Genomic DNA, 20,059 nt, shown 5'->3' with positions numbered 1-20,059 from the left:
TACCTATTTGAAATAAAATGAAAGACTCATTACAAATATTATATCTTATAACATACCATGAGAAAGACAAACATTCATGTATGTATTTATAACTTTCTCTTCCTTCCTTTCCTTTATAGGACGCAATGCCTTTTCTCAACCAATCTAAAACAAATTTCCCCCAATTGTACGATTTAACAGCATCCACATCGTTAACCACCCCCAATAACTTTTTGCTTGTCTCGTTTTTTGATATGGGTAATAGAAGTGATCCGCAAGCGAAAAGCATAAAAGCCCTCTTGAAGTCATCCCCAACACGAAGAACGTCCAATTGATGCACTAAGTTTTGCATTTCTACTACACTGCTCTTTACAAAATTACCATTTTCTAACCAGTTCACCTTTTCTACAATATAGCTTGGCACATCTTCTCCTCTTCCCGAGGGTAAGTCAAGCACCTCTTCAACGCCACTTGGCGTAACAAGGATTCAACCGCCACACTCAAGGGTGAGATAGGATGTTTTAGGATCAAAGTGTTCTACCAACCATGAGCACAATTTGTGCTTCAAATTGGTACAGTCAATGTCTAAAAGAGACCTAAACCCAATCTCTTGTACGACCACCTTTTTTACCTCACTTAAGTTGCATATCGCTTCCTTGAAGACCACTGGGTATTCAACATCTATACATAAATTACCAACAAAGACACATGAGATAGAAGAGTTGAAAACATAAAACAAATTACCAATTATGAGTACCTAGTTGAACTTTATACATTGAATTTTTTTTTTTTTTGGTAAATTCTATAAAGGGTTTCAAATGTACTTATGGTGGAGGAATGAGTAAATTTAAATTTTTATATCTAGACATAAATAATTGGCATCATAAGTGCAAGTTTATGGAGTTCCCATGGCAAGAGTCAATTGTTTTAATTTTTTAATGCATGATATTTGACTACACTACAAGAATTTTGGATATTAGGGACAGATTATTGAGGACGGTTTTAAAAGCCATCTCAAAATTTATCCATTTACAGGGGTATGCTTTACAACAAGGAAGGATATGTGTTGACAGATTTCAATTAAATAGATCAAGGAGTACAAAGAATTGTTGATGAAGATTTGGTGGAATGCAAGACAAGCTTTGGTGGTTTTTATGTATGTCTTAGGTAGGTGCATGCAAGTTGGAGTAGGTGTCTTGCTAGCATATTGCCACCTACCTTCCACTACTAAAGTCTTCAAAATCACATAACAAGCTTATAATTAACTGATAATATGGCCCCAGTTTAAGGTACAGAATTGATGAAACATCACATATTAGACCCTGGGTAATTAGATCGTAGTGCCTGCTACCCAGTAAAAATTCCAAAAGAGTGAAGTATGCATGTCAAAGGCATATATATACATCCAATAAGCATATCATTTATTTCAAATTTACTATACAAATACACATAAGAACAATTCAATTCTTACATGGTTGCTCTAATAAATGACCTTCCCAGGCTAGAGTGCTATTTTTTTTTTTTTTTTTTGATAAGTAAAATTATATTAGAAAGCGTTCAAAAGGGGAACGCTTCCCTAGAGCTATACAAGAATCAAGAACAAAAGAAGAAAAGGGAAGACCTGTGGAGGCTAGAGTGCTATTTTAAAATCACCATGTTATACTAAGATATAGAAGCGTAACATCAAATAATTCAATTTACCCAGCCATGTTCCTGTTTCTTTAATTTGGCGACATGCATATGAGTTTCTATTAAATAGCTGCTAACTTAAACACAAAATTGTATAACTGATCAAGATCAACATATTACATGAGTGGTCGTGAATTAATATTTTTTAAAAATGCCCTACTTGGCTATTATTATTATTTTTTCGAATAACAAGTGATTACAGTTTATCTTTTATTACTCGCAAAATAAAAAAATCCTCATCACTAAGGTCGTTCTAAATATTTTTGTTCCGATTTCCTACATTAAACATTCAAAACTCTTAATGGGATACAAATAGCTTGCCAGTAAGGAAAATGATTCCATAGCGATCTCATTTATAAGTATAAAACTAAACTGTTACTCAACAACTTGTGAGGTGGACCATACAAACTACTCGTACCACTAATTCCAGAGTATCACTTTTCAGGAAAAAAAGATCCAAGAAAAAAACTTGAAAGAAAATAAATGAGCACTCAAAACTGTAAACACCCTAGGGCATATGGCTTCCAAGTAAAATACAAGAATATAAACTGTTTAGTCAATGAATTTTATTTTGGTTAATTTAAGTATAAAAGCTTGAGTCTGTAATTTTATTTAACTTTTAGCTAAAAATTTAAAAGTTATTTAGAGTTGTTTACATCTAAATCCTTTTCTTTTTTTCTTTTTCTTTTTTTTCCCTAAATGAAGAAAACAAATTATAAATGGAATAGTATAGTACAAGGCAAAAAATGAGGGCATACCCTCACAGTAGACACAAGAACCCTAACAACAGCAATGACCTAGTTAGATAAAAAAAAACTTTGGGTCAACCCAAACATATATTTACCTTATTTGAAAATTAATTTCAAATATCAACAATTTGCATCTATATAATGTCACAGACCTAGAATATAAGTTGTGAATTGAAAATTATATATGTAACGCTCATAAATTGGATTGAATATGCAATCTTGGATTGAATGTGCAAAATAGATGAAAAACCCAAAAGAAACATATAAACCCATATTAGAATCACAGATTATGAACATAAATTAGATGGAAAATTACCTCAAACCCTAGATTCGTTCTTGAGAGAGAGAGAGTGAAGGAGGGAGAGACAAACCCTAGGTCTAGCTTGATTCAAAACCGAATAGATTTGGTCATTGAGAAACGAAGTGGAGAATACAAAGGAACGGGGCTGCTGCTTCGCTAGTTAGAGAGACAGAGAACGGGCCGCACTTCGCCATTACAGAGAGGGAGAGATAGAGGGCGCACGAATGAGGGTTTATTGGCCTTGCTTAAATTGGATGGGTAAATAAAAAGGGCAATAAGGTAAATGTGTTGGAATAGGGAGAAGGGTATTTTAGGTAACACAATATTTTAAACATTAAAAGTTCATGTGTCATGTCATCTTTTTAGTCAATCTCATTTTTTTTAAAATATAGGACTTTGACTCAACCACTTGGGTAAATACAGAGTCTTAATCCCATTTATATACAAAAATCCCTTTTGTCTACCATGAGAAAGTAACATACCTAAAGTGTCATAAAAATTGGTCTAGTACTAATCCTTTTTCTTTTGAGCAATTCTGAATTCTGTACCGGCTTCTGCACTCTTCCAATCAAGTGGGTCCTTTGAATTGGTTAAAGCTCTACCATTTCTAAATAAAATGGTTGGAAGATAAAAAATCAAATAAACAAATTAAAACCTTCGTTCTATGGAAAAGATAGCCTCCTAAAAGAACTCAAGTTTCTATATGGGTGACCAGTAAGTGATGCAATGTTTAACTTCTTCACAACCGCTTCCCTCCCACTTTTTTTCCCAGCATCATGTCATATTAGCTCACTGAGAAAGCACCCAAAAAAGAGAAACAAATTTTATATGGGAAGAAGGGACCATCAAATGCCATTCATACGCCAACGGAAATGTTACGGTATTTCTAAACGAAATGAATTCGATAATTAATTCTGAATGAAGTAAGTAATTGTCCAATTAAGTGAGTGTTATAGCCCAATTTGGATTTCACTTATAAGAACAATTTTGGTGTAAAATGGAGTTAAATTTTAAGTGACATATTTCACTTATCACTTAACGATAACACTTAAAATTCAAATAAGTAATAAAGAAATTATCAAATTTACAATTAGCACTTACAACTTTTAATACTTAGAAATTCAGCTCTTAGAAATTCCAATACTTGAGGCCTGAGGTCATTGCGTGGTATATTGGTTTGAATCTTTGAGGGATCAATCAAATCCTTTGCGTAATTAAAGGCTCTATCTTTAGGAATAAAAGCACATGCAGTCCTCTATTCACAAGAAACCACCTGATGAGTGTGTGTGACACTTGTGAACAACGATTCAATTCATAATTACCAATAATACTACTACATGTGTTGACAAAATAATGAACAGTTCAAATTCATAATATCATTAACATGTCAAATCAACTATATTACATAATAGTTACAATTAAACTAAATCAGAAAGAAAACAAAAGAGGAAAAGAAGAATTAAACGAGTGGATCGCAAAAAACTCAAGTTCAACCCTGCTTTGAGTTCGTGGTAGAGCCGTCATCGAAATAAACTTGCCACATTGGATGTCGATTCGACATCAGAATAATTAAGGTTAGGATTGTTGAGAGAAGAGAAAACACAAAAAAATAAAAGAAATAAAATTTTTCTATTACTTGTCTGGTTCATGTAAACTGAGGACTGCATTTGCCTGGCGGTGGGGTGATTCAAGGGACCCGATGCGACCAATGTCGGGGGAAAAAAATTCATATAACACTACAAAAAATTAGTTTCTTTACAAAGCTGGTTTGGGACAACAAAGCTCTCCTAGGCAAGTGGTTGTGGAGATTTGGGAATGAGAGGCAAGTGTTGTGGAGGTGGATTATTGCTTGCCTCTATAGGGAAGAGGGGGGTGGATGAAAGTCTAGTGAGGTGACTCATTCAGCTGGTGTGGGTGTTTGGAAAGGAATTCGGAAGGGATGGGATGAGTTTTCAAAACGAATTAGGTTTAAAGTCGGGAATGGGAGTCAGATTAGATTTTGGAAGGATTTATGGTGTGGAGATGCAGTTTTGGAGAATAGATTCCGACATTTGTTTAGGATTGTTGTGAATCAACATGCCATGGTTGCAGACTATTGTCGACTTGATAATGGGATAGTAACTTGGAATGTGTTATTCGGTAAATGTTTTAATGATTGGGAGCTGCTGGAGATAACAGATTTTATGGGTTTACTGTATCAGCAAGCACTAAAGTGGGAGGACATGGATGTAGTGGTGTGGGAGGGTGGATCTAAGGGGGTGTTTGAGGTACGGCTATTTTTCCTTGGAAAGCTGTTTGGAGGACTTCAGCAGCACCGGTTAAGGTAGCCTTTTTCACTTGAACGGCGTCTCTTGGAAGCATTCTTACTCTGGATAATCTAAGGAAAAGGCACCAGATTGCTATTAATTGGTGCTTTATGTGCAAAAATGCAGGGGAATCTGGTAATCATCTTTTGTTACATAGTCCTGTTGCATCGGAAATCTGGGCCATGTTCTTGGTTTTATTTGGTGTGGATTGGGTTGTTTCCGAGGACACGAAAGGGAGGATAGAGGCTTGGCATGGTCGGCAAGTGGCTAAGAGAGTTAGAGATGTATGGAGGGTTACTCCGCTCTGTTTGTGGTGGGGCATGTGGTGTGAGAGAAATAGGGCAACTTTTGATGGGAGTTGAATCTCCTATTTGGGTGATTAAATCAAATATTTTGCCCTCTATTTATTTCTGGGCGATCGGGAGAAGCTGTCCATCGACTTTTTTGATAGGTTTTATGGACAACTTCTCTCTATAGTGGTGTCTTTGTTGTCTTAATTTTTTTTTTTTTTTTTTTAAGGTAAGGTAAGCTTGTATATATAAGGAAAGGAGATAAAAGAATGTACATGAAAGTCCCAATCGGACCTCAAAACAAAACAGGCAAAAGCCTACAAAAGGCTAGCATCAACAACTGAGCAAGGAGTATCTGCAAAGAAACATTCCTAGTCTCAACAAGAGGATAACTTCAACTGAGGAACAAAGCATCATCAACTAAGGAATGAGCCAAGTATGAGTAGAGGTTCTACAAATCACTGAAGGATAAAATTTGAGTAAGGTCTGAACCACATCTCAGGGTCGAATGCTTGATTTAATCAGAGAAATTATGTGATGTGGAGAACCAGATTTGTTCTTGAAAGTCCAAAGAAAGTAAAACTTGTTGTCTTTATTTTTTTGTAAAGTGTTCGCTACCCTTTTCTGCTTCTGCTGAACAATTTGCTGAATAAGATCGCCTGCCTGTGTTTAATGGGTTTACCACTTTACCTATCAAAAAAGAGAGATTCATTTTAAAAGTAAAATTAAAAAGCTTTTCAGTTAAGCTAGATAACCTAATCGCATGTTAAAATGGTGCCAATGACCATCCTATCTATTCAATAGAAATAATAATAATAATAATAATAATAATAATAATAATAATTTTCTTGAGCCAACAAAATATGATAATATTTTCAATAAATTATGATATAAATTTGTAAAATTATCACAATAAAATGTAATATCTCATCAGACAAGTAGAATATGGTAAAAAAACAACACACTTACAATTTTCCGATTCCACTCATTTCACTGAGATTTTCCCGTCACAGGAAGTAAACCTATATTAAGGGGACAAAATTCAAACACTTCAGAAACTTCGGAGAGATGTGGGAACTGGACTTTAATAACAATCAGAAGTTTTTTCATTCTTAAAAACAGAATAATAATAATAATAATATTTAGGAAAAAGAATAATAATAATAATAATAACAGAAAGCAGAAGAATATGAAGCCAATAAACTTGAATCGAGTTCAAAATGATTAAAGAAAGCAAAGCACAATCTGAATTGAGTAACATATCATCAAAGACCTAAAAATTTCAATCAAGAATCTACTAAGGAGGAGAAGAATAGGTTGAGTTAGCGAGACCTGATGATTGAGGAGACATGCTTCTTAGAAGCTCAGAATCGCCACCAACTAACTCTCAGAATCGCCGCAACCCTAACCCTAACAGTGAGACAGTGAAAATGGGTTTACATGATACAACCATATATATCTATATATATATATAATATTAAGGTAAAAAATGTTACATTCAGGTAAAAAATAATAAAAATAATAATAATAATTACGTTACCCGATAAAATCTAAAAGAGACTCTTTCCGTGTATTATTGCTTCCTTTAGAGAAGTGGCAAAATGTATCATTAGATTCATTTTGCTCGTCTAAAACATGGTAAAATAATATATATATAAAGAATTGTTTTTGCATCTCTTATATTATTTGATTGTAGGAGTATTTTTAGTGTGATTAATTTTGTATGTCTTAATCTAAATTTGAATAAGTATTGACAATTATATTTATTTTAAAAATAAAAATTGATTACACTTTAATAATAGTGTGTGTGTATATATATATATATATATATATATATATATATCAATTAGTTGATACTTTCGTGAATCGTATGGCGCAAGGTTTTGAAATTTCAATTCAAATTCCAAATTTTTCATGCTAAAAGGGTTCCAAACGAATCAAGTTCTGAAATGTTTAGGCCCGGCTCGTCACAATCTAAGGTATACTCAATAAATAGAAATTTATATTCTATATTTCTATATCAAAAGCACAAAGTGTTTGAAATCATTTACTTAATAATAATAAAGTAGTAGGAAATACTGAAATTCAATAATTTTATGTTCCTAGGGAAAGAAAGAAGAGTGGTGGAAGGAAATTAAGAAGCAAGAAGGAGATGATATAAAGAAAGAAATGATATTCTTCACAAATTTTTATCAGCCTAAATATGGGCGGAAGATAGGAGAAAAGACAAGTGACCCTATTATAGAAGTTTTAAATTAGTACATAACACTTCATAAATATTTAATAAATCAAATTAAATTATCAGCTTGTTTCATTCTCTTCTATCCAACGAACAAAAATAGGAAAATACTTATCTTTTCTCTAGGGATGTCTCAGTTATTTCTTCTTCTCTCCCTTCCATTCAATTCAAATTTTTTCCCTTCTTACCAAACAAAGCATTAATTTTTTTTTTTTTTTGGACGTACATACACAGTTGGTGAATTTGGATAATTCCAGTTCCAGTTCTATTACACACCGATTTATTGGTATGCATACAGATTCACATAAGAATCGGCCAATACCTTGCCAAAACAGTCAGTATGGCCTTACCGGTATGCTCTCTTAGAGAACACGCCGGTTTGGAAGTGGACAAAAAGATAATAAAAAAAGAAGAGAAGTTTAAAAAATAATTTAATTTATTTTTTTAAGTTTTGCACTTTTAACCATTTTGGGTCCAGGTTAGTTACTGTGAATGCAAAATAAAAAATTTGCAACTACTTTCTAAAATATTACAATACTAATTTAAAATGTCCCTTTTTTATTTTATTTTATTTTACTTTACTTAATTACAGTTTGCTAATTTGATATCACGTCCACTGCAAGAGCTCTAGAAGTTGCGGTCTTGATTTGCAGTACCGAGTTTGATACTGTGACTACGAGGGTGCTCATAGCCCGGTTAGGTAAAATTCTTGGCGGAATCGGAATATGAAATTAGAACCGTAACCATTGGGATATGGAACCGAAACAATCGTCAGTTGCATCACTGGAACTGTCATATGAAAATGATGAACATGATGCTAGGATGTGATGATGGTGAAGGTGAAGATGATTGAGAAAACAGGTCAGCCCTATACAAGATAATAAGAAGCCAATCACCACCTGATGCTGATCCCTTTACAATACTGAAAGAAAAATACCGTGTGATGTACTTATGGCCTATGTCATTATTCTACATACATACATACATACTCAAACTGGTATTCTCATGCTTGATGGCCCAAACATTTTGCACTAAACCATAGTAAAAGTTGAAATGCATTTGAATAGTTTACAGCTTCCACAATTTTCCCCCAGAATAGGTTGTAATGGTGGAGTTCAAACAAACGCATATTGCCAGTTTCCGGCTATTATGTTGGTAGATTCCGGTCACTAATCAGAAATAAAAGAATCATTATGTCTTTCTAACTAAAGCAGTGTGTCTTCCACTCAAGACTTGTGTGCTCGGCATTGCTACTGTACAGAAATTTTGTTTAATAACACACCAAAAGGCGTAAGGTTCTTCTTTGTCTGGCAAAAATCTCCAGCACAGCTATACCTATCCGACCTTTCCGAGAGGCAGGGTCGATGGTAGTTGCTTTTTTGGCGAGACGGCATTTTTCTTCCTTCATGTGCTTCTTGCTGGAATTGCCATTTTTGCATTCAATCAACACATCTATTGCTTCAGACAGAATGGAATAAGCATCTTTCGACACCATCCTTTTCATTTCTTAAACAGAATTTCTTAATTGCCAAAAAATGAATATATATATATATAAAGCAATTAAATGAAAAAGAAACATCGCATCTCAGAGAGAATTTGACGATGTCGTGCAAAATTATGAACGTTTCTTCAGTAACCATAAATTGCCCTACATGCTAGTAAAAAAAATACCACCACTCGAAGCATCAACGCTTGCAGAAGTTTAGCCCCTGCAGGAAGGGGCCTTCAGTGCAAATACCAGTTCTACTGATTTATTCTTAGCTTTAAATCATGACATGATCTATTGCCTGAATTGCTTGGTTTGCAAAATAGCGGACGTCAACATCTGGATCCTCGGCAAGGTCAACCAAACAGGGACATATTGTCTTCTCTACTACCTGCATTGCAAATAATTTCAGGAAAAGAACACAATAACTGAAAAGAAATCGATTACTCGAGATTTATGCTTAGTGTAAAATAAAAATCATCAAACTTCAAAAATATTAGTTTCTCACTGAATGATCAACAACAGGAGTGAGTGACTGCAACACCTTCGCCACATTGAACCGGATATTTGGCACTCTGCATAAAGTGAAATTTAGGCCCATTTCAAAACCACCAAGTACCATAACAGAACCTTGGTGGATAAATACAAATAATGAGCTACCTGTCTTTTGATGAAGCAATGACCACAGGCAGTAACTTTGAAAATGTGATTTCTGGACCCATGATGGGGGCCATGAATGAAATTGCACGCAGTATGGTCATCCGATATAAGTAGTGTGGATTGTTGATCATATCCAAGACCTGCACACAAGCCAATGGTTATTCACTACAAGGACGTAAGATAAACCACAAAAATTCAAACAGAACAAAACTATTCATTAATAGTGAATAAACACGAGGATTCAGACGGAACAAAAACAACCAATAAATGGCACAGTGAAGAAAATTTAAACAGGCATGTCAACAAACTGAAGCAGAACGAATTTACTATTGAATGCAAGTTTGTATCCTGTGATTTCGTTTGAATCCGGCTTATGATAGAATGGCATCACAAAAAAATGTTGACCTACTGACCAGTTATTGACATTGTGCACTGCTACAAAAGACAACAGTAACCACTAGCCTGTCAGGAGGACTGATTCCACTCAACCTATGGACTTCAGAAGCAATGCAACCATTAATGACTATACAGAAATGAGAAGTTGGCTGCACAGAATATATTGTTAAATTTTGAAATATTTAAGCCAAAACCCAAGGATTGACAGAATTACCACTAAAAAAATCACACTAATCCCAAGGGTCAAAGTTCGAGAAAGTGGTAGAATTTTCTATCAAAAGTCATCTGACCTGTGGAACAATGTGCTGCATTGCCCACTCTGGACCAAATTCTTCTGCAAGGCGCTTTAAGTTATTAGCAGCAGCATCTCGAATTGCGTGAACCTGCACCAAGTACCCAAAACTATAAGCCAAAAAATGTTTGTCAAAATTATATCTAAACCCATTCATGTTTATATCAATATAGCTTGTTTCTTTTCGAAACTATGTATTAATAGTATTATGGTTTATGTAAAGTATAGGCAACATTTCCATCGCAAACCTGCCAAGGCCTTCAACACTTGCTGGTAAAATAAATAATAATGTCGAGTAGGAAACATAAAACAAATTTCCTAGGTTGCATTTAGTAACGAGAAACGTTTCTTGTTTTCTGCTATCAACCTCTAAAAAGGCAAAACGAAAACAAAAATCGCGTTCAATAAAATGTTTTTGTTTTTCTATGACATAAAACGTTTTCAATTTTTGGGAAGAAAAGAGGAAACATAAAAAGGATGTTTCCTATGTTTTCGGCATTGTAGCGCAGAAATGTTTTCACTAATGTTACTACACAGGCACTATTCATTTCAAATAAAATTCATATTATTTGTGTTATATACTAAGTTGCATATTAAATGTTAACAAAAATATATATTTTTAACATAGAATATATTAAATATTGTTTATTATTTTTTATTTGATAAAAATATATTTTAATATATAATATATTAAATAATAATGTAAATTATTTTTTGTGACAAAATAATTTTTGATATAGAATATAATGTTATTAAATTACTAAGCAGTAGATATTTTATATTATTATATATCATATCTATATTATATTATATGTAAATATTAATTTATAATTAATTTACAATATTATAACACAATATATATTTTATTACATATAAGATATATTATTTTATATTTTTTATTCATAATAAATTATCATATGCTAAATATATTATATATCACATAATAAATGTATACATTATGCATATACATGTATTTATATATATAATTGGTGGGAATGTTTTTGTCTTGGTATATCTAATTTTGTACTTGTGATGTATTGGGTATTTTTAAGATTTATAATTTTAAATTAGATTTTCTAGATTTATGGCTTTTTGATACTAATGGAAGCAAGTGTCGTGGGTTGCTCCCTGTGTCCGAGAGTTCGTGTTCAAGTCATCTACCCTCCCCCTCACCTTTAATCACTAACTCCTAAAATTCTTGTCATGAAAAAATTAAAAAATAAAATAAAAAATTTAAAGAATATTATGTACATTTTGTAACAAATATGTATGTCGTATTACTAAACACTATTATTGTTTTATGTTTTCAAATTTGTGGCAACAACAAGTGTTAATAAATATCATTTCTGCTTTCTATTTTCACTCAAGAAAGCAAAATCTTGTTTCTGCTTTCTTAAGACTGCAAAAACAAAAAAAGAAAACGTTACTAAACGCACCCCTACTAGTTACCATAGAAAATGCAGCCTAATTTTCACTGGTTCAAACATTCATCAGATACAATAATGATCATACATTTGCCTGATATTTTGTTCAATCAACTTTAGTAACAGATTACCACCAGGCCACTAGTCTAGATGATATAAGCTCATCTTTAAAGGGAAAGTGAGGGGTTCGAGCCCCAAGTGGGACAAAATTGTGTGTTTGAGTTACTAATAGATGATCAACTATCCCAGCTATAAAGAGTTCACATTCAATCTTCTTATATTAACCTCCAGAATTTTGGTTCTCATACATTTCAATTGCTTTTTTTTTTTTTTTTTTCCTAGTTGGAACTCACACACACTTGTCTCTTCTGAGAGTTGAACCCCAGACCTCCCTTTGGGAGGTAAGAGGCTAATAACGCTAGGCCACTGGCCTGTTGATCATACATTTCAATTGCTTACAAGTAACACAATAAAAAATCACCAACCTTGTCCTGTAACCACTGCATACAGAGAGCACCAAGCTTATCGTCAAAAAACCCTACACCCAACTGACTTGCCAATAAAGGTACATACTCTATTATTGCAAGCCGGACCCTCCAATGTCTATCCTCCGCAAGCTCAACAATAGCTGGTAATAGAGACTGGGACAGAAGATCGATTCCAATAACCTGCACAAATAGTTGACTTCATGATTTGAAAGAATATTAACTACATGCTGTGGCTAAAAGTACAGAGTGTGAAAATTTTAAATTTTAAAGAAGCCATGGACACGTAAAAATTTAAAAGTAGGTACAGTGATAAGAGATGAATAAGTGATAGATTGCCATCAGTCAAAACCATTCAATAACCGCAGCAATGATAATTGTAAGGACAAAGTTGTTAGAATTGATCATAAAATTAATAACAATCTGCAAATTTGCAGTGTGTATCAGAAAAGTGAATAGCATGGATGAATTTTATATCTCCATCTACTAACTGTCAGCAATGCATGAAAGCATTTTATTGTTGTGAGAATTTTTTGCAAGATTTTGGAACCATCTGAAAAATCAAAAGCATGAGTGAGTTCATATCCCCATGTGCATTCACTAAGCATGGAAGTATATGAGAATTGATATTTCATCCCCAACTAATAGCGCTATGATTTAAGGCATTTCATTTTGTCCATTGAAACCAACTGTACTGCTACCAGAGTGTTTCGATGCAATGTTTCGGATTTCCCTCTACAAAAGAATATTTATTTATCATAGATGCATGCTCACATATATAACAAATTACACTGAATGATGTATGATAACATTGCCTACATAGTTAATTCGTCATTCATCAAACAATGATACAAGTCCAATAAAGTAAAACTGAATTGCCCATTCCAATTCATCATATAAGATCATATCACCATTCCCTACAAGAAGAAAAAGAAAACCATCCAAAGAACTCCATTTATGATTCTATGTACCTGTAATTATAATGTAACAGATAAATAAGTGAATTAAAAAACAGAATATTTGTTAATTTGTATTGTATCCATCACAGTACCACCATGTGCATGTGTGTGTATGAGAGAGAGAGAGAGAGAGAGCAAATTTTACAGAGACCAAAAGTTTTTTTTTTTTATCCGCAAACTTGGCTACTGGCTAAGGTTGTATTTGCACTGTTGCAACAGATCTTAAGGAAATACACTAAGGTACTAACCCACAGTAGCAGCAAAGTGAAGGAGTGACCCAGTCGTCAGACAGTCTCTCTTTACCCCCTTTAAACTTAATCCCACTAATTATATCAGGCAGAGAATCAATAAGTCTACTCTTTGTCGGCAGCTCAACGTCTTCATGTTGTATTTTATCACTTCATTGTAAAAGGTCTTATATTGTTGAAATTTACTAAAAAACATGATACGCACGCATCACGACCCAACCAGAAAAGTCACTGTCAGAGACACCAGAATGGGAGAAATTTGCATGAACAAACTGGAACTTTTTGCAAAATAAAGCAAGGCCTCGTCTGCTTTGTTTTTTTTCCAAAACCAGCACATTCCAACAGGAACAGGTGGTGTAGGGTATCCTGGTGCCAAACTGATATAAAACCAGAATGAAAGAAGGGGATGAGAATGAGAAGATGAGACGAGGCTAGAAGAAGGACCTGAGATAGAAAAAGCGGTGAGGAGATAGACTGAGGGATTGAGGATAGCAAGAACAAAGAGGGAGAGAGAGGAACAAAGAGGGAGAGTTTGCAAACTCACAATAATAATTCAATACTCAGAAAAATAAATATTCTGAATACATATTAGCCTTTATATAGACAAATTATTAAGCAAACCCTAAAACATAAAAGTACCAAAATTACCCAAAATTACCAAAAATAACAATAAGCATAAATAAAAACCCTAATTTACTAAAATCTCTTCTCCAATAGTAAGTGCGGGTCATATAAGGTTCCAGCTCTTGGGTCGTGCCTTGGTCTCCATCAACAGGTTTGAACAGACTCTATGGATCAAATAACTCCACAATTATTGCACATGTGCACTTCACATGCGATTTCAACTACTGTACACGGTGTCTTTTTGCGTCATTTGCTTGAAAATAAAAATAAATAAATAAAATGGATATGTGCACATGCCCCCCATTCCATCCAACCAGCTACATGTGTCCCAGTAAAAGAGAAAGAATAGTAAATAGATGTTGGATGTAGCTGCCTAAGATAATTGGTGCATAAGAAGATATTATCTGAAAAGGGAAAATGAGAAAACTGTATATGTGCACATGCAATCCATCCCCTCCAAACAACTTCACATGTCTCACTAACTGAAAGAAAGCAGCAAATAGATGATGGATATTGCTACCTAAGATAATTGATCCGTAAGCACAATAGTGTTCCTGGAGGTTCTACAGTTTTTATTAGCAAGCCCTCAAATCACTATGATTTAAGCGGCAAGAGAAATTCCTCTCTTTATAAACTTGCCAAAGTAGGTGATGGAACATCCCCAGCTATATTGGGCAAAGGGCGGGATCGAGTAGTAACTGATGGCAACAAATAAAAGAACTCAGCAAAAAGTATAGCAGAATGAGGTCCAACTCCTTAAAGTTTCACAAACCTGATTAACTTGATCAAGCTTGCTAATAATATTGAGGCGCACATCAGGAAATTCATCCTTCAGAAGGGAAAGAAATATTGGAAGAAGCTGCTCAATTGTTGCATCCTGCGTGAACCACAAAGTTTAGAAACTCGATCCAGTCTAGCAATTCAAGAATACTGCATAGTACCTAATAAGAAATTCGGAATTCAAATTTACACAATATTCAAAAACATTAGACGAAGATTGTATCACTCAGATTCTCTCTTAGATAAGGAAAACAATAAATAAATAAATATATATATATATATATATATAAATTCTAATTTCTGATAAACCAAATAAAATTTAGGATAACACTATATAATATATATACATGTCCAATTTAAATCATGACATGCAACAAAATTCTTGTTCTTTTTGGCGCAAAATAAATAAATACAGTCACAAATGTTAAGTATTCTAAAGGGATGGAATATTTTTACCTTTCCTAAGACAGTAGCCATTCCCATTATTACCGAAGCCAAAGCAGAACGAACATGCTGGGAAGAGTCTGATGACAATTCCTACAAATTGTGTAAACTGATGACATGGCTGAAGTAAAGACAATATCTAGGGAATACAAAGTTCATGAACAAACAGGTAACATTAAGTATATGACTGTGTGTGTGTGCGCGTGTCTGCATTAACGCGAATATGTGTGTGTGTGTGTGTGAGAGAGAGAGAGAGAGCCATTTCACAGACACCTTAACACATGGAAGGATGTGCTGAATTGCAAGTTCTGGATTAAGAATCCTGCAAAACTTGGTTACTTTGCCAGCAGCTGCTATACGTACTTCAGCTTCATTATCACGAAGTAAGCGCACATATGCAGGAACCAATTCTGACCTGAAAACAAAATTATGATCACCATCAATTGGATGTCTCATAAAAAATAACAAGGACAACCATTATTTCAACACCAAAATATATGAAACTGAATTAAATCAAATATAACAGGATCTTATATAAAAGAAAGCAAATGACCAAGATAAGTTGGGAAACTAAAGCACTTCCATTATATTTCACATAATTTCCCAAGATAGTAAATAGAATAGATGGTGAATGGAATAAATGTAACTGAAATATAATGTAGCAAATTGAGACGTGCAGCAAAAGTGTGGCAAAATGACAGCTTCATGATAGATGGATACCTGGTAGGCTCAGGCCCCACAGCTTCACAAAGCTCATATAATTGATTTGCAACCATGTAGCGTACACGCCAAGATTTATCCTGTTTAAGAACAAGCGGATCATTGGTATCTGTGGTGAAATGAATTCAATTATATTGAATCTGTTAATATCTTTACAAGAGCCTATGTTGGGCTATATATCAGAAATCACAGAGAGAAAAATCAGCAACTAACTTAATTTTGAAAAACCCTATAATTAGGAATCCCTGATTCTCTATCAATCAAATCCCTGAACTCTAGGAAACAAATATTTACACAAATCCCTAAACTCTAGGAAACAAATATTTACACAATTCTAGTGCTAACCTACCACTAATCAAGGAGACTAACTCGTATTTTTCCACACTCCCCTCAAGCTAGTGAATAGGTGTCAACCATTCCCAGCTTGGAAATAATTTCTTGGAAGATAACACGGTTGAGCCCCTTTGTAAGAACATCTGCCAATTGACCTCTCGTGGGAACGTATGGTGTGCAAATTAATCCGCTTTCTAGTTTTTCCTTGATAAAATGCCTATCTGTCTCAATGTGCTTAGTTCGGTTGTGTTGCACTGGATTATGTGCAATGTTGATTGCTGATTTATTGTCACAGTAGAGTCTCATTGGCCCACTCCATTTAATCTTCAAGTCTTCCAGTATAATCTTCAGCCATAACAACTCACAGACACCTTGTGCCATTGCTCTAAACTCAGCTTCTGCACTTGACCGGGCTACAACATTTTGCTTCTTGCTTCGCCATGTTACCAAATTGCCTCCAAGGAATGTACAATAACCTGAAGTAGACCTCCGATCCATAGGGGACCCTGCGTAATCTGCATCTATGTAGGCTTCAAGGACAAGCTCAGAATTTCTCTTGAACGTTATCCCCTTCCCAAGATTAGCTTTCAAGTAATGAAGCACATGGTAGGAAGCTTGAAGATGAATCTCCTTGGGGTCATGCATGAATTGGCTGATGACGCTAACAGAATATGCTATGTCTGGCCGGGTGTGGGAAAGATAAATGAGTTTTCCAACTAATCTCTGGTACATCTCTCTATCTACTGCTTGATCTCCAATAGCCTCTCCAAGTCTATGGTTTGGCTCTATAGGTTTTGCAGCTGGTTTGCTTGCGAGCATTCCTGTTTCCTTAAGAAGATCGGTGACATACTTTTACTGCGAGATGAAGATACCTTGTCTAGAATGAGCCACTTTTATCCTTAGAAAATACTTCAATCTCCCCAAATCTTTTATCTCGAATTCTTTGATCAAACATTGTTTCAAGGCTTGCTTCTCCTTCTCATCATTTCCAGTCATAATTATGTCGTCCACATAGACTGTCAAGGTCGTGACTTTCCCTGAAACTGAGTGTTTGATGAAAAGAGTGTGATCTCCCTGACTCTGCTTGTATCCTGTAGCTAACATCACCTTAGTAAATCTCCCAAACCAAGCATGAGGCGATTGTTTTAAACCGTATAAGGCCTTCCTTAACTTGCATACCTTGTTCCCTTCAACTCCTCCAAATCCTGGCGGGATGCTCATATAGATTTCTTCTTCCAGGTCACCATGTAGAAAGGCGTTCTTCACATCGTACTGCTATAATTCCCAATTAAAATTGGCTGCTAATGACAACAAGATCCTCACAGTGTTCATTTTTGCAACTGGAGCAAAGGTCTCTTGGTAATCAACTCCATATGTTTAAGTGTACCCCTTAGCAACTAGCCTTGCTTTGTAGCGCTCTAACGATCCATCAGCCTTATATGTCAAGGTAAAAACCCACTTACACCATACTGCCTTCTTTTCGTTTGGTAGATCAACCACCTCCCACGTCCCATTTTTTTCCAATGCGTCCATCTCAACTCTCATTGCTTTCCGCCATTCTTCATTAGATAATGCCTCAGATAAAGTGCTTGGAGTAGAGATTTCATTTAGACTCGTAAGAAAACTCCTATGGGCTGGTGAGAATTTCTTGAAGGATACATAATGAGATAGAGGGTATAATGGTCGTTTGGTACACTCTCGAGTTCCTTTCCTCACGGCTATGGGCAAATCCTGGTCAGTTATTTGAGGTCCAGGGAGCTCGTGTTCTATAAGTGGAGTAGGTTCAGATACTGTTACCTCATTCTCAGGAATCAGGTTAGAGATTTGGGCCTGCATCGGATCAGGAGCTGGACCTTGCTTCCTCGAGTACACCTTCCCTTTCCCATACCATACGTGATCAAGAGTCATATTATCCTTCATAGGAGACACGACAGGAGACATAGGTGACAAAACAAGAGATTTAGGCTCAGGTACTGAGTTGGATTGAGTGTTTGATACAGGTGATGGTGAACGAGGCGAAGACGGTGAAGCGAGCTGGAAAAAATCCTTATCTTCTATGATAGATGACTCCCCCTGAAGATAAGGTTCAATAAAATACGGTTTCCTTTCCGCAAAAGTGACATCAGCTGAGATATAAAGTTTCCTGGTAGGAGGATGAAAACATTTGTAACCTTTTTGTGTGGACGAGTATCCCACAAACACACACTTAATGGCTCTAGGATCTAATTTGCCCCGGTTGTTACGATGGGCATGAACAAATGAAGTGCACCCAAATATCCTAGGGGTAAGGTTGTTTGTGGCACTAAGGTCGGGGTAGAATTTAGAAAGGACTTCCATTGGACTTCTTGACCCTAAAACCCATGAAGGAAGTCTATTAATGATGTAGGCAGATGTAAGTACTGCTTCCCCCCAATAGTGTTTTGGTACATTTTGATGAAACAAGAGTGCTCTAGTAGTGTTTAGGAGATAACCGTTTTTCCTTTCAGCTACTCCGTTTTGTTGTGGAGTATTAATGCAAGATGACTCATGAATAATTCCTTCCTTTTGAAAGAAGGGTGACAAGACTTGATTGAAGTAATCCCTCGCATTATCAAACCTAAACCTCTTTATTTTGGTACCAAACTGATTGTGGATCATTTTATGGAAATTGAGAAAGATATTACTCACATCTGATTTGTTTTTGAGTAAAAATATCCAAGAGACTCTAGTGCAATCATCGATAAAGGACACAAACCACCATGAACCAGAAACATTTGGGACTGTGGAGGGTCCCCATATATCACTGTGAATTAAATAGAAAGGGGAGGAACTTCTTTTATTGCTAATGGGAAAAGCTACACAAGTGTGTTTTGCATACTCACAAATATCACGAAATGTCCAATATTTAATCCCTTAAACAAAGAAGGAAACATGATTTTTAGAATTGAAAAAGATGGATGTCCGAGACGAAAATGATGCAACCATATGACATCTTTATTGGAAGAAGAGAGAAACAAAGAGGATAAATTTGTCCTGATCATACTCGGAAGGCTCGGTGTCTCAAGGTAGTAGAGTCCTTCCTTTTCCGTAGCACGTCCAATCCTCCTTCCTGAATCTTGGTCCTGAAATTCACAGTAAGAGGGATAAAACGTAACATGACAATGTAAGTCTCTAGTAAGCTTTTGAATGGACACAAGGTTAGCGGACAATTTAGGAACATGTAAAACATTTTTAAGAACAAGACTAGGAGTGATATGGATATCTCCTACACCAGCAACCGTGGTTGTGGTTCCATTAGCAACAGTGATTTTCCTATTGCTAGGACATGGGGTATAAGTGCTGAACTGGTTTGAGGCATATGTCATGTGGTCCGTGGCTCCCGAGTCTATGATCCATGAATCCATAAACAATTTATCAGAAACATTTAATCCAAGGGAGAATAAAGACTCACCTGAGAGGGCTAAAGAACAAGCACCAGAAGATGGTTTCTCAAGGGTTCCAGCAAGTTTCTTAACTTCTCTATTTCTTCACCGTCGAATCCTCCATATTCTTTTGCCTGGACCTGACCCACCTGTGAGGTCATATAGGCTTGTCCTTGTTGCTGTCCTCCTTTGTTTCCCCATTCTCAGCTGGATGTGGGTGGTTTCCCGTGTAATTTCCAGCAACGATCCCTGGT

General features: G+C 35.3%; 1 protein-coding gene and 1 long non-coding RNA gene across 2 annotated transcripts in view; both read right to left on the bottom strand.

Annotated features, from left to right (window-relative positions):
* Positions 1-4,072: 4,072 nt before the first annotated feature.
* On the bottom strand, positions 4,073-6,746 carry LOC132295278 (uncharacterized). The gene is made up of 3 exons (XR_009478417.1): positions 6,647-6,746; positions 6,284-6,336; positions 4,073-6,004 (listed from the first exon to the last, which is right to left on the bottom strand). It is a non-coding gene; the product is annotated as an uncharacterized LOC132295278 (long non-coding RNA).
* A 1,846-nt stretch (positions 6,747-8,592) lies between these two features.
* The window catches only part of LOC132295277 (serine/threonine-protein phosphatase 2A 65 kDa regulatory subunit A beta isoform-like), a 34,380-nt gene continuing 22,913 nt past the window's right edge, over positions 8,593-20,059 (bottom strand). Inside the window, exons 5-13 of the mRNA XM_059793477.1 lie at positions 16,072-16,151; positions 15,625-15,766; positions 15,364-15,444; positions 14,900-15,004; positions 12,297-12,479; positions 10,386-10,478; positions 9,700-9,839; positions 9,548-9,614; positions 8,593-9,430 (exon numbers count right to left, since the gene is read on the bottom strand). Coding sequence (XP_059649460.1) covers positions 9,317-9,430; positions 9,548-9,614; positions 9,700-9,839; positions 10,386-10,478; positions 12,297-12,479; positions 14,900-15,004; positions 15,364-15,444; positions 15,625-15,766; positions 16,072-16,151 — 1,005 coding nt within the window. The 3' untranslated portion in view covers positions 8,593-9,316. The remainder of the gene's footprint in view (positions 9,431-9,547; positions 9,615-9,699; positions 9,840-10,385; positions 10,479-12,296; positions 12,480-14,899; positions 15,005-15,363; positions 15,445-15,624; positions 15,767-16,071; positions 16,152-20,059) is intronic.

Source organism: Cornus florida, unplaced genomic scaffold (assembly GCF_030987335.1).
Source record: "Cornus florida cultivar Cherokee Brave unplaced genomic scaffold, ASM3098733v1 CherokeeBrave_3.0.0_Hap2_Chr02, whole genome shotgun sequence".
NCBI classification, from domain to species: Eukaryota; Viridiplantae; Streptophyta; class Magnoliopsida; order Cornales; family Cornaceae; genus Cornus; species Cornus florida.
This window is presented reverse-complemented; position numbering and strand designations above follow the sequence as displayed.